General features: G+C 51.5%; 1 protein-coding gene and 1 gene segment (V, D, J or C); one reads left to right on the plus strand and one right to left on the minus strand.

The window, feature by feature from the left end:
* Positions 1-2,993: 2,993 nt before the first annotated feature.
* Positions 2,994-3,796, plus strand: LOC116498553 (feather keratin Cos2-3-like). Its single transcript, XM_032202877.1, has 2 exons — positions 2,994-3,092; positions 3,468-3,796. The coding sequence occupies exons 1-2, from the start codon at positions 2,994-2,996 to the stop codon at positions 3,792-3,794; spliced, it is 426 nt and encodes a 141-aa protein (XP_032058768.1). The 3' UTR covers positions 3,795-3,796.
* A 1,384-nt stretch (positions 3,797-5,180) lies between these two features.
* Positions 5,181-6,129, minus strand: LOC116498305. The segment is given in 2 exon segments: positions 5,181-5,524; positions 6,081-6,129. Coding segments are annotated over 2 exon segments (393 nt in total).
* Between the last annotated feature and the right edge of the window lie 6,960 nt (positions 6,130-13,089).

Genomic DNA, 13,089 nt, shown 5'->3' on the forward strand with positions numbered 1-13,089 from the left:
TGCTACGCAGCAGCCCAGGTTTTCTGACTGTGTCCTGTTCTGGTGGGATAACCTAGCATTTGCAAGAAGAACGGGGCTCCATTGGGGTGTTGGATGGCACAAGCCCAGTGGGGAGCAGGACAATCTGTTCCATAGGGCAAGGAGTGAGGAGTCAGCAGGAAAAAGGATGTGGGTTCAGTGGGTCACATGCACTCACAATGATGGGCCAAGGGACACCCATTTGGCTCTTTTATCACCAGACCACACAGCTGGAAAAGTATATTGTCCTATCTGATGAGAAAACATCTAAAAGCAAAAGAGGCATCCTGACCAAGACATGGCACATGTCATTGAATGGGAGGTTTCCAAAGACAAACGACACGGAAGGATGCAAGGGCGTGTTGGGCACCGCCGTCACGAGTGTATTCCCAGTCTGGAGCAAGAGGTAGATATCTGAGTCCAGGATGAAGAGCAGCAGCTCTCAGCTCTCAGACAAACCCAGCAGCAACAAAAGAAACCTCTCTCTAGACGTTCCCCTCACTCCTGTGGGAAGGAGATAGAGTTGCTGCTCAGGATTCCTTGCCTTCCACCACTCGATATCTTCTGGAGGTAAAACACAGCAGGGCCTCAGCAAGCCAGGATGTTCCTTCAGAGAGTGTAGAAAGTAAACTCAGAACCCTGCATTTCAGGAGAGCATCATTTGCTTTCCTCACTGTGTGGACACCTGTCTTTGTGCATGTGTGCGCAAATATACTTCAGTATGCATCCAGGAGTGTCTGCGAGTGCACCCATGAATTCACGCATCTTTTGACATGAGCAGCAGTGTGCATGAGTGGTATTCCCTCTACCCTCTTTTCTTGTCATGAATGATACTGTGATCAACGGTCACCCTGGGAATTAACAGAAACACCGATCTGTCAACAGCATCCCTCCAAGGCTGATATGTGGTGACTGTGCATGTTGCCCCATGCTTCCTGAGCAGTCCTAATGAGAAACCCTCCAGAGGATCACAGGCTGCACCTCCAGCACGCACATAGTCCAACCCTGTTTTCAGAGTGGATCTCATCAGATCAGGTTGCTAAGGATCAAGTCCAGGCAAAGTCTGAACTCTTCTGAGGATGGAGCTCCAATAGCATCTCTTTGGCAATCTGCTCCAGGACTTGATCACCTTCAGGGTAAATATTTCTTCCATGTATCTAACCAAAACAACCCATTTCTGAACTTGCACCTATTGGCCCCAGGCTAAGTATGCTTTATCTCCAGAGTCCTGCTCTGTTTGTTTTGCATCCTTCTTTGAAGTGGGAGTAGACAATGCAAATGTCTATTTGGCTTTCCGTGTAGCGCCCAAAGGGTTCGTCCTTCCTCCCACAGCACAAGGACCCATGTTCCTCTGGTTCAGTGCCACTTCTGCCCAAGGTTTCAGGCCCTGCATGATTCAGCACCAGGCCCTTGATTCCCAGACATATGTGTGCCATTGGTTTCCCCATGGGGGACCTCTGTCCCACCTGATACACTACTGACACCGCACCGGCAGATGTGAGGAGAGAATGTGATTTAAGCTAAAGGGCTTACAAGTGTAGATAGGGATAATATAATTAAATGAAAAAGGAAGAAGAAATCAAAAACTAAAGAGAGAAGGATGTTTGGAAACAAATTCAGAGAAAATTATTCTCCAATTCCCATCAGCAACTAATGATTGTCGATGTCTTTGGAAGCACTGACTCAGTATGACCACCCCTGGTTTTCCTTCTCCTTTCACATCTTCATTGCTCAGTGGGACATCATCCAGTATGGAATATCCCTTTGGTTGGTTTAGGTCAGCTGTCCTGGTGATGTCCCCTCCCAACCTCGTGCCCACGTGCATACCTGCTGGCTTTGGGGGGCTTGGAGAGAGTCTTGATGCTGTGTCACCACTGCTCCACTATAGCCCCAATGTTGGTGTGAAGGCAATGCTGTTCTATCTCCAAGTGCAGAGCACAGCACTCTAGGGGCTGCTGCGGGGAATGCTGAGTCTGTCCCAGGCAGCCCCAGTATAGGCAAGTGCCCACAAGGGAGGAACATGTGCATGAACGTGACACAGTGTGCGGCAAAGGTTCTGGACAGCATTTCAGCAAAGCACATGGTTTGACGTGGTAGAGAGGGGAGGTGGACTGGGAGCCTTCTAGAAGGCACTGGAACCAGGGCTCTTGACAAGACAATGTCAGCTTTCTTGGGCCTTGCACTTAAGGCCTGAGAATCCCATTTATTAGCCTGAGTAGCAGTGGTAAGGAAAGTGCTGGAGTGCCCCGACTGATCACTGGTGGGTGTCATGAATTAAATAAGCTTGCATCATGTAAGGAGAAGGTATATGATTTTATTTGTTTTTTAAATCTATAAGTGAAAGGCATCAAGTTATGGGAGTGAAGAAGGATTTCCCTATGGACAGGATCTGCATTGTGTGTCTTGGGAAAACCCACCCGGCTCTATCCGATGTTGGTAGAACGCAGGATCACCTGCACATGAAAGGCTTCCTTTCTGTCTACATTCATCATCTTATTCCTTCTAACTAAATCAGACACTGTCCTGTTGGGCCTTTCTTTTGTGATCCAGAAAGGGCCCTGCACAACCTCTCCCCCTTTACAGACACCCCTGAGTCAGAGCAGGAGGAGGCAAAACAGGCCAGCAGGTTTTCCCTGAGGGCAGTGTCAGCAGGGGTATGGTCACAGTCAGGAGCTGGGTCACCTGTAGCCAAAAGGGCCCCAGAGAGTCCCTAGGAAGTCACCCAGACTGACAACATATGCTTTTACTGGACTCTTCCAGCACGTGAGCTGAGTCTTCTGCCCACACTGACATGTGTTGCCTGGAAATACTTGGGACTCCCTGCCTGCCACTCAGAAGTTGCCTTCTTTGGGGAAAGGGCATAAAGCAGGAAATGAAAAGCAGCATCACAGGAAGGCAACACACATCCCGTATCATTAGGTGGGATGTTTTTCATGCATGAGTAGCTTGTCAGAAAATAGTCCCTGCTTCAAGGGATGCCTCTGGACATGGGGCAGCTAAGGCCCACTATAAAAGCCAGCCCAGCTCTGTGCTCTCTCATCCACTTCTCTGACCTTCTTCTTGTTGGGAACCAGGTGAGTGTGAAGCCCCTTCTTGTCCCCCTCATTCTTCCACAGGAGGACTCAGTTCCTTGGACCTTTCAGCTGCTATCAGCTGTGTGCCCTGCCATATCTTGGGACTGCTGGTTGTGGGAGAGTCAAGTTATAGAAGGTTTGTCATGGAGGAAGACTGAGCCTTTGGTATGATGGCTCCTGTGCTGGAGCCTAGGGTGTAGCCTGGCTGTGGTGGCTCTTTTTGGGCCCTGTCAGGATGCAGCCAAGAACTGCTCGCACATCCCTGCACAGCCTCCAGCTCACAGTACTGCCTGTGCCTTGGATCTGTTAGGATGTTGTGACTGGCTGCTCCTCATGAATGCCCATGTTCTGCTTCCTCTCTGCCCTCTCTCCCAGGTGAACCTCCTGCCCCCAGACATGTCCTGCTACGACCAGTGCCGGCCATGCCAGCCGTGCGGCCCGACCCCGCTGGCCAGCAGCTGCAACGAGCCCTGCGTCAGGCAGTGCCAGAACTCCACCATCGTCATCCAGCCCTCTCCCGTGGTGGTGACCCTGCCCGGCCCCATCCTCAGCTCCTTCCCGCAGAACACGGCTGTGGGATCCTCCACCTCTGCTGCCGTTGGCAGCATCCTCAGCTGTGACGGCGTCCCCATCAACTCTGGGTGCTGTGACCTCTCCTGCATTACCAGCCGCTACTGTGGCAGCAGGTGCCGCCCCTGCTAAAGATGCCAGACAGTGCCCCAGACCAGGACCCCAGGAACTCACAACATGCTGCTGGATAAGATTGGATGGAAGAGCAAACATTGTGCTGTTGTTTTAAGAGGACCTGACCATCTCTGGCTTGTCCTGTAAGGACAGACAGGAAAGGGCCAGCCTGGAGTCTATGACAACATGGCCAATGTCTACCTAACCTGTTTTTCACATGATCTTTTTCTTTCTTTTCTTTCTTGCCCTCTGCTTTGCATGAGGCCCCCAGAAACCAGCCTGGAGAGACCTGCTAGCCCCTCTCCCCATGTGGGCCAGGTAGATTGATGCCCTGTTGCAAGTCTGCCATTGGAAAAGCTGAACAGATTTTTGTCTGCTCCTGCTGTGCTACAATCTCGAGGCCTCCTCTGGGAGTCACCTTCTTTCCCTCCTGAGCCTTGATAAACATTTGCAGCAACCCTGAGTGTGTCCCTGTGTGTTCTTTTCATCTGGATACTGATGGCCAAGGGAGAAAACCATTCCTTAGTGGGAATAGGCTTGGGGCACTGCCTCATTCCTCTAGGCACTGGAGGGTGGGGCATACTGCAGCAATTCCTCTTTCAGGCACTGCCCCTTGGGGCTGAAGAAGACATCCCTGCCTTTAACAGAGGTAGGGGCTATGTACCCTTGCCTTGCAGCGTCTATGCCCTCAGCTCCCCCCTGTCCTGCAAACAGAAAGTGCAATACTGCACTGCCATGACAGATGGTCATTATGACACTTCTCCCTGTTCAGGGGCTGAGGATGATCACACATGCCTCCAGTTCCCCTGAGGAGACGTCAACGAACTCAATGGGCTGTAGGCCTTCATTTATCTTTTGCTCTGATTGCTTACTGTGATGAACATGGAGAGCTCTTGGGCCTTTGGCACTAGGGGCTGCTCTATTTGTTCTGTCCTTCAGGCACAGGTTTTGGACATGAACTGGCTGAAGGTCTGGAGCTAACCTGGTGGCTTGGATGCAAATCCAGTGTAAGGACTGACTCATTGAAGAGAGGGAAGAACCTGCAAATCTCTGTCAGAGTTACTTCTAGGGGTCTCTGGGCTGGCCAGAGCTTGAAGCAAGCTGCCTTATCATGGGCTGGCAGGAATTTACTCACCCTGGGGATGAGGGGCTGAGAGCAATCCCCCAGGGGAGTCCTGTTTCCCAGCAGGCTCTGCCCTAGTCTGGCAGCCCAAAAAGGGAGGAAAGTAGAGCACTGTGGTCCATGTCAACCAGTCAAGGTCAGCCCTCTCTGCACAGCCAAAGACATCAGGCTGTTTGGGAAAGAGGATTGGGCTGGCAGTTCTAGGAGTGAGCAGGGGAAACAGCACAGCCAGGGGAGAGTGCTGAGGGCCCCATCCCAGAGCTCTGCCTTGCACAGACACATCACCTCCACATCCAGAGTTGTTGCTCAGCCAGGGCAGCTTCCTGCACCAGGGTGTCACTCACAGCACAGAGGTACAAGGCGCTGTCAGAAAGCTCGACTTCTTTCAGCCGCAGAACACTGGATTTCTGTGAAGTGTTCAGCTCCATGGTAAAACGGCCGTTCTGCTTGGTGCCTGCTATTGCTTGATTTGAAATCAGCTGAGGGGCTTGTCCCCTCTTCTGCTGGTACCAGAGCAAGCCATTAAATCTGGAGGTTTCATATGTGCAATTGGTCTGGAAGGTGTTTCCCTGCTCCACGGTGACTTGTCCTTCTGGCTGAGTGAGAGACACCTGCCCCATGGTTTCTGGAAGAAAGAGAAGGTCAGCAGCTCTGTAGGCAAGTCTCCAGGCAGCCAAAGAGGAGTGGATTTAGACATGTGGGACATAATTTTCCTCAGAGGGAGCCATGGCTGTGCTGACAAGCAGGAGGACACTGGAGGCCACAGCAGAAAGACAGGCAGAAGACAGACTGGACACCCTGGTAATGTCCATGGGAGGAGAGCTTTAATATCCCTGTATCCACTTGGACACAATCTGGCTTTTTCTATAGGAAAGGGAGAAATGAGGGACTGCAGAGACTGGTGAAAACTTTGGTGACAGTAGGTGGACCAGAAGAGAGAGGCAGAAAAGACATGAACTGAAAAGAAGAGAAACAGGAGACGTCTCTTTTGCACCTCCATTTGCAAAGTTTGAAGAGTAACAGCATCATGAGAGAACTGTTCCAAGCACCAGAAACGGGAGAAAACATTTACCAACATTTTCCCTGTGATTCAAAAGCTGTTCCCCACATAAATGTGGTAATGCTGACGAGGGCTTCCAAGGAAAAGAAGATTTATGTCTTGATTAATAGCCAGCACTTACCCGGCAGTTGCCCCAGGAAGGCAACGAGGATGAGATACCCACGGTGCATGTTGAGACCGACCCTCCTGTTTGCTGCGGGAGAGAGAGTCAGAAAAGCACCTCCCAGCCCCAAGACAACAGAGCTGCCGGAAATGACTCTGCTGGGGGAACAAGTGCAGATTCAGTGACAAGATATGTTCTGGTGTGACTGTGCCCCAAATGCTCCCTGGGGTTTCTCCCTCCTCCAGCTGCAGCAACCACTGAGGATTGCCACAGTCAGGGGTCCTGGGAATTCTGGGAGGCACATCATGTGCAGGGGCTGCTCTCATCTCCTCTCCCAGTGGGGTCCTCACCTCCCCAGCTACATCTGCCTTCTCTTCTGCACACGCACTGCTTGGCCATGGCTGATGTCAGGGCAGTCTTGTCCACTGAGCTTGTTCTTTCTACCCTGGGGTCCTCTGCTCCATAGAGATGTTCCTATTTCCTGTGGGAGGAGAAACACTTTGATTTCTCTTCCACATTTCCAGAAAGAAGGGAGGAACCATGCTACGCAGCAGCCCAGGTTTTCTGACTGTGTCCTGTTCTGGTGGGATAACCTAGCATTTGCAAGAAGAACGGGGCTCCATTGGGGTGTTGGATGGCACAAGCCCAGAGGGGAGCAGGACAATCTGTTCCATAGGGCAGGGTTGGGGAGTCAGCAAGGAAAAGGATGTGGGTTCAGTGGGTCAAGTGCACTCACACTGATGGGCCACAGGGGGCACCCACCCAGGGCCATATCCCTGGCCTTTTCTGCTTCCCTGATGTTTGGGCCCCCTCTGTATCTTTGTCCGGCTTAGCTGCGCCTGGCTAGTTGCGTTGTCTTCCCCCATATCTCCCTCAGTACACCTCAGACTTGGCGATCTCAAACACCCAAAGGAATGACACTCCAAGCCCTGCAGACCCTAACTGTTCTTTTTATATCCTCCAGGCAGCGTGAACGTTCTCCCTCTCTCCAAAAAAGTTTACTGCACAAAGCAGCGAATCCTCCTCATTGCTTGTGGTTTCCTGAAACAGATGGAGATTTTTCGTGGAGAAATTTGGGATCTGCATGGCAGCTCACCTGAGTAGGCACAGAGCTCTGCTGTGCTGTACAGAGCTGTGCTGTCCACATCCAGAGCCCAAGATCTTGTCCCCATATCTGTTCTTCACACCTTGTACCCAGATCTGCTCTCCACACCTGCTCCCCAGAGATGTTACCCCCAGAGATGTTCCCTATACAGGGTTCCCAAATTGGGTTCCCATGACACAGGCCTGAACACCTGGTCCGCAGATCTGCTCCCCGAGACCTGGTGCCCAGACCTGATCCTCAGATCTGGATGCCAGCTCTTGTCCCCACATGCAGCTTCCAGAGAGACTGGCGAGGCTTTTTGGTACGGGTCTGCTGCTGCGCCCTGGAAACCACCTCTGATCATTGGTGGTGGTCTGCCGCCATGCTCTGAGTCCACTGTGGGTCATTGGCAGGGTTCCGCTGCCGCACTCGGGAGACCACAGCAGCTCACCGGCGAGGGTGCGCTGCAGCTCCCCGAGGCCCGCTGCAGCTGGCAGACCTGGTCCCAAGACGTGCTCCACCAGGACCTACTCCCTACACCTTCTCCTCACACCTGTTCCACAGATCTGGTCCCTAGACATGCTTGCTAGAGCTGCTCCCCAGAGCTGGCTCCCCAGACCTGCTAATATGACCTGCTCTGCACACCTGTTCCACCTATCTGGTCTTGAGAACTGCTCCCCAGACCGGTTTCCCAGAGGTGGTTCCCAGAGCTGGTTCCCAGAAGTGGTCTGCAGACCTGGTCCCCAGATCTGTTCTTCAGTTCTGCTCTCCCAAACCTGGTATCCAGACCTGCTCTGCACACCTGGTCTCCAGTTCTACCCCCAAGATCTGGTCTCCAGAGCTAGTTCACAGACATGGTCCCCGCTCCTGGTGCCCAGACATGGTTCCCGGATCTGGTCCCCAGACCTGCACTCCTGAGAGCTGGTCTCCTGACCTGGTCGTCAGAGTGGGTGCCCAGGGCTGCTCCTCAGAGTTAGTGCCCAGGACTGATTCCTAGACCAGGTCACAGATTAGCTCTCCAGACCATCTCCCCACACCTCTTCCGCAGATCTGGTCGCCAGAAGTGCTCACTGCACATGGCAGTGAGCATGTGGCAAGTCTGTAGGAGTGAAGCAATGTGTTGTTTGATGAATAGTTTTCCATTTCTAAGAAGAATCTCAAAAAATCCCTGAAAATCTCCAAAGATAACAATGCCAGTGAATCTTAGCACGAGCAGGATCTGCAGCATGTGCCTTGCCCTGACAAGTGGTCTGTCTTATGTTCTTTGGTGAGCTCCACCACAACCACTCCCTCACTCCCCCTCATCAGAAGAAGCGGAAAAGAAAGAAATTTGGTATAAGGGAAAAATAAGAGAGGAAAATAAGCAAAGGCTGCACAGAAGCACAGAGAAAAAAGAAAATTATTCTCTACTTTCCTTCAAAAAGTGATGTTTGGCCATCTCCTGGCAAGCAGGGCCTCAGTATTCATAGCGATTGTTTGGGAGGACAGATGTCTTCATAATGAGAGTTCCCCGCTTTCCTTCCCCTTTCCCACCTGAAAAACAGCTGAAAAACAAAGATTAGGAGTATTTACATGTGAAGTCACCGTGTACTATCCTAATTACAGGAGTAAAAATCATGCCTGTGTGCTGGGAGACCCCGGCCCAACAAGGGACCCTTCCTCTCTGAGGATCACAGAATCATAATTTTGTGGTTTAACCCGGCTGGCAGCTAAACACCACACAGCTGTTTGCTCACCCTCCTCCCTCCCTCTCTGGGATGGGGGAGAGAAATGGGAAAGTGAAGCCCATGAGTTGAGATAAAGACAGTTTATTAAGACAGGAAAATAATAATAACAATAACATTAATAACAATAATGATGATAATAGTACTACTACTAATAATGTGTACAAAAGAAGTGATGCACAATGTAATTGCTCACCACCTGCTGACCGATGTCCAGCCTAACCCCAAGCAGTCCGGCCCTCCCACCCTGGCTAGCCACCCCTATATATTGTTTAGCAGGATGTCAGATGGTATGGAATACCCCTTTGGCCAGTTTGGGTCAGCTGTCCTGTGTCTGTCCCCTCCCAGCTCTTGCTGCAGCCCCAGCCTGCCTGTTGGGAGGACAGAGCAAGAAGCTGAAACGTCCTTGGCTTGATGTAAACACTGCTCTGCAACAATTAAAACATCGGTGTCTTATCAGCACTCTTCTCATCCTAAGCCAAAACATAGCATTCTGCCAGCTACTAGGAAGAAAATTAACTCTGTCCTAACTGAAACCAGGACACATAGAATCGTCTTGGTTGGAAGAGACCTCAAGATCACCTAGTCCAACCTCTGACCTAACACTAACAAGTCCTACACTAAACCATATCACTAACCTCTACATCTAAACATCTTTTAAAGACCTCCAGGGATGGTGATTCAACCACTTCCCTGGGCAGCCCAATCCAACGCCTAACAACCCTTTCGGTAAAGAAGTTCTTCCTAATATCCAACATAAAACACCCCTGGTGCAACTTTATCCCATTCCCCCTCAATCTGTCGCCAGGCACATGAGAGAATACACTAACCCCCACCTCGCTACAGCCTCCTTTAAGGTACCTGTAGAGAGTGATAAGGTCACCCCTGAGCCTCCTCTTCTCCAAGCTGAACAAGCCCAGCTCCCTCAGCCGCTCCTCGTAAGACTTGTTCTCCAGACCCCTCACCAGCTTCGTTGCCCTTCTCTGGACTCGCTCAAGCACCTCCATGTCCTTCTTGTAGCAAGGGGCCCAAAACTGAACAAAGTACTCGAGGTGCAGCCTCACCAGAGCCGAGTACAGGGGGACGATCACTTCCCTAGACCTGCTGGCCACACTGCTTCTTATGCAAGCCAGGATGCTGTTGGCCTTCTTGGCCCCCTGAGCACACTGCTGGCTCATATTCAGCCAACTATCAACCAATATTCCCAGGTCCTTCTCCGCCAGGCAGCTTTCCAAGCACTCATCTCCCAGCCTGTATCTCTGCTTGGGGTTGTTGTGCCCCAGGTGCAGGACCTGGCACTTGGCCTTGTTGAACTTCATACGGTTGGCCTCAGCCCATCGGTGCAGCCTATCCAGATCCTCCTGCAGAGCCTTCCTACCCTCGAGCAGATCGACACACGCACCTAACTTGGTGTCATCTGCAAACTTACTGACGGTGCACTCAATCCCCTTTTCCAGATCATCGATAAAGATATTAAAGAGAACTGGTTGTAGTACTGAGCCCTGGGGGACGCCACTAGTGACTGGCCTCCAGCTGGATTTGATTCCATTCACCACAACTCTGGGCCCAGCTATCCAGCCAGTTTTTAACCCAACAAAGCGTATGCCAGTCCAAGCCGTGAGCAGCCAGTTTCTTGAGGAGAACGTTGCGGGGAATGGTGTCAAAGGCCTTACTGATGTCAAGGTAGACTAAATCCACAGCCTTTCCCTCATCCAGCCGGCGTGTCACTTTATCATAGAAGGAGATCAGGTTCGTCAAGCAGGACCTGCCTTTCATAAACCCATGCTGACTGGGCCTGATCGCCTGGTTGCCCTGCAAGTGCCACATGATGACACTCGAGATAATCTGCTCCATGAGCTTCCCTGGCACTGAGGCCTATAGTTCCCTGGGTCTACCTTCTGGCCCTTCTTGTAGATGGGCGTCACATTTGCTAGCCGCCAGTCAACTGGGACCTCCGCCAATAGCCAGGACTGCTGATAAATGATGGACAGTGGCTTGGCCAGCTCCTCTGCCAATTCTCTCAGTCCACAATCTCCGAAGGCCCCTAGTGACCTATTTTCACCACCCATGTGTCCTGGTTAATGGACATGCAAAAACTGGCCAAGGGTGCCCTCCTTCCAACTGCTCATGGCTTTAATGAAAGCATACTGCAGGACTGGATGTCTCTGGCACTACCAGCTACTACTTAGGCAGAAGGTGCCTTCCATGCCAAGGCTGCTGTTCAGGGCCTGTGGGAAGGGCTCCCAGGAGCTATGAACACAGTGGTTGATGGGCAGCCATGCAGAAGCACTCCAAACTCTGAGCCTTCCTCTGGTGCATGAGGGGGGGCATCAGTTTACTCTTGGCACTGTGTGATCCCTTTGCTGTGATATCCCAGAAGCGGAGGAGCAACAGCTGCCCCTTTGCCTTCAGGAGAAACAGCCACACATGGGCTGGATGGGAATCTGTCCCCTCTGTGATATATTTCTGAGACAATGCTGGCAGGCCGTTATAGACAGGTGTGAGGAGATAGGTCTGGCTCCATGCCAGGCTCCAGGCCTGGCTCATAGTTCCTTGTTGGGGCCTGAAGTTTGCAGAAACTGAGGGTGATTGTTGCAGTGAGAGGAAAAGGAGGGCTCAGGAGAAAGGAGCTGTGTTTCAGTGCCTCTTCCCTGCACACATCTCTGCCAGGCTGGTGCCATCTGCGTTCAGCTGCTCTCAGGCTCCTTCTGACCCCTGGGAACTCGCTTCCTGGCAGGACTCATGCACAGAGCATGGGAGAGTGCTGCCAAGTGCACATTCCCTCGTGATAAAGGGGAAACAAGGACACACGCACGTGCTCATCTATACCTGCATGGAGTCCTGCACAAATATGTGCACCCACGTGCCTTCACACAAAGTCAGCTGCACAGAGGTTGTCACAAGACAAGAGCAGATGTGTGAACAAAAGCAACCAGGCACTCAGGTGAGTACACAAGGTGAGCCTACAAGGACAGGTGCTATATTCTGGACCTCGTTCTCATAGTACCTGGGGCTGGTGGGACTGTGAAGCTCAAGGACAGCCTTGGCTGCAGTGACTGTGAAATGGTGGAATTGAGGATCCTGAGAACAGCAAGGAGGAAGCACAATAGACTTGCTGCCCTGGACTTCTGGAGAGCAGACTTTGGCCTGCTCAGGCATCTGCTTGGTAGAGTACCATGATACAAAGCCCTGAAGGGGAGATGGGCCCAAGAAGGCTGGTTAATATTCAAGGAATATTCAAGCAATATTCAAGGATTACCTCCTCCAAGCTCAGGAGTGATTCATCCCAAGAGGGAGTCAGGCAAAATGCCAGGAGACCTGCATGGATGAACATGGAGCAACAGGCTAAACTCAAACATGAAAGAGAAGGCCATAGAGGGTAGGAGCAAGGACAGGTGAACTGGGAAGAATATAGATACATAGTCTGATGAGGCAAGATAGGAATCAAGTTAGGAGAGCTAAATTGAAGCCAGAATTGAATTTGCCAAGGAAAGAAGCTTTGTTTCCATCCTTGTCTGCCTTGACAGAAGCATGTCCAGAAGGTGGAGGGAAGTGATTCACGGCCTCTGTTCTGCTTCAGTGAGACCCGAGCCGGAGTGCTCTGCTCAGCTTTGGGGCTGCCAGCATGAGAAAGATATAGACCTGTTAGAGTGGGTCCAGAGCAGAGCCATGAAGATGATCAGAGGAGACCCATCCAGCACTTCCAGTGAGTCTTCTGACCTCACTGATACATTCCTGCCCTAGAAGTCCTTGGACATTTCATCCCAGCACTCTAAAGAAATCATCACTGCGGAATGGCCATGGCCTAGATCTGAAAATGAAAAGGCAGCAGTGCAGGAAACCAGCGCACAGCCCGTATTATTTTTTTTGGGATGGCTTGCATTCAAGATGAACTTGTCAGAAAATTGTTACCTCTGCCAAGGGTGCCTCTGGGCTTGCAGCAATGAAGTACCTGTATAAAAGGCAGACCAGCTCCCTGCTCTCCCTCATCTTCCTCAAGAACCAGGTGAGTCTGAAGTCCTCTCTCCTCCTCATGCAACGTAGAAGGGATCTTGCATCAATAGACCTCTCTCTGGTTCAGTGTTGTGCTGGGCCTTGGAGTTCCTTGACATGGGAAAGGGGTGGAGAACGAGGCCTCTTCTGTGTAGAGAGAGGCTGTGACACGGTGCTGAGGCAGCCTTTTGTATTATGCGCTCTGTGATTGTCTCATTGGTTCAGC

This window comes from Aythya fuligula, chromosome 24, assembly GCF_009819795.1.
Source record: "Aythya fuligula isolate bAytFul2 chromosome 24, bAytFul2.pri, whole genome shotgun sequence".
Classification (NCBI taxonomy): Eukaryota; Metazoa; Chordata; class Aves; order Anseriformes; family Anatidae; genus Aythya; species Aythya fuligula.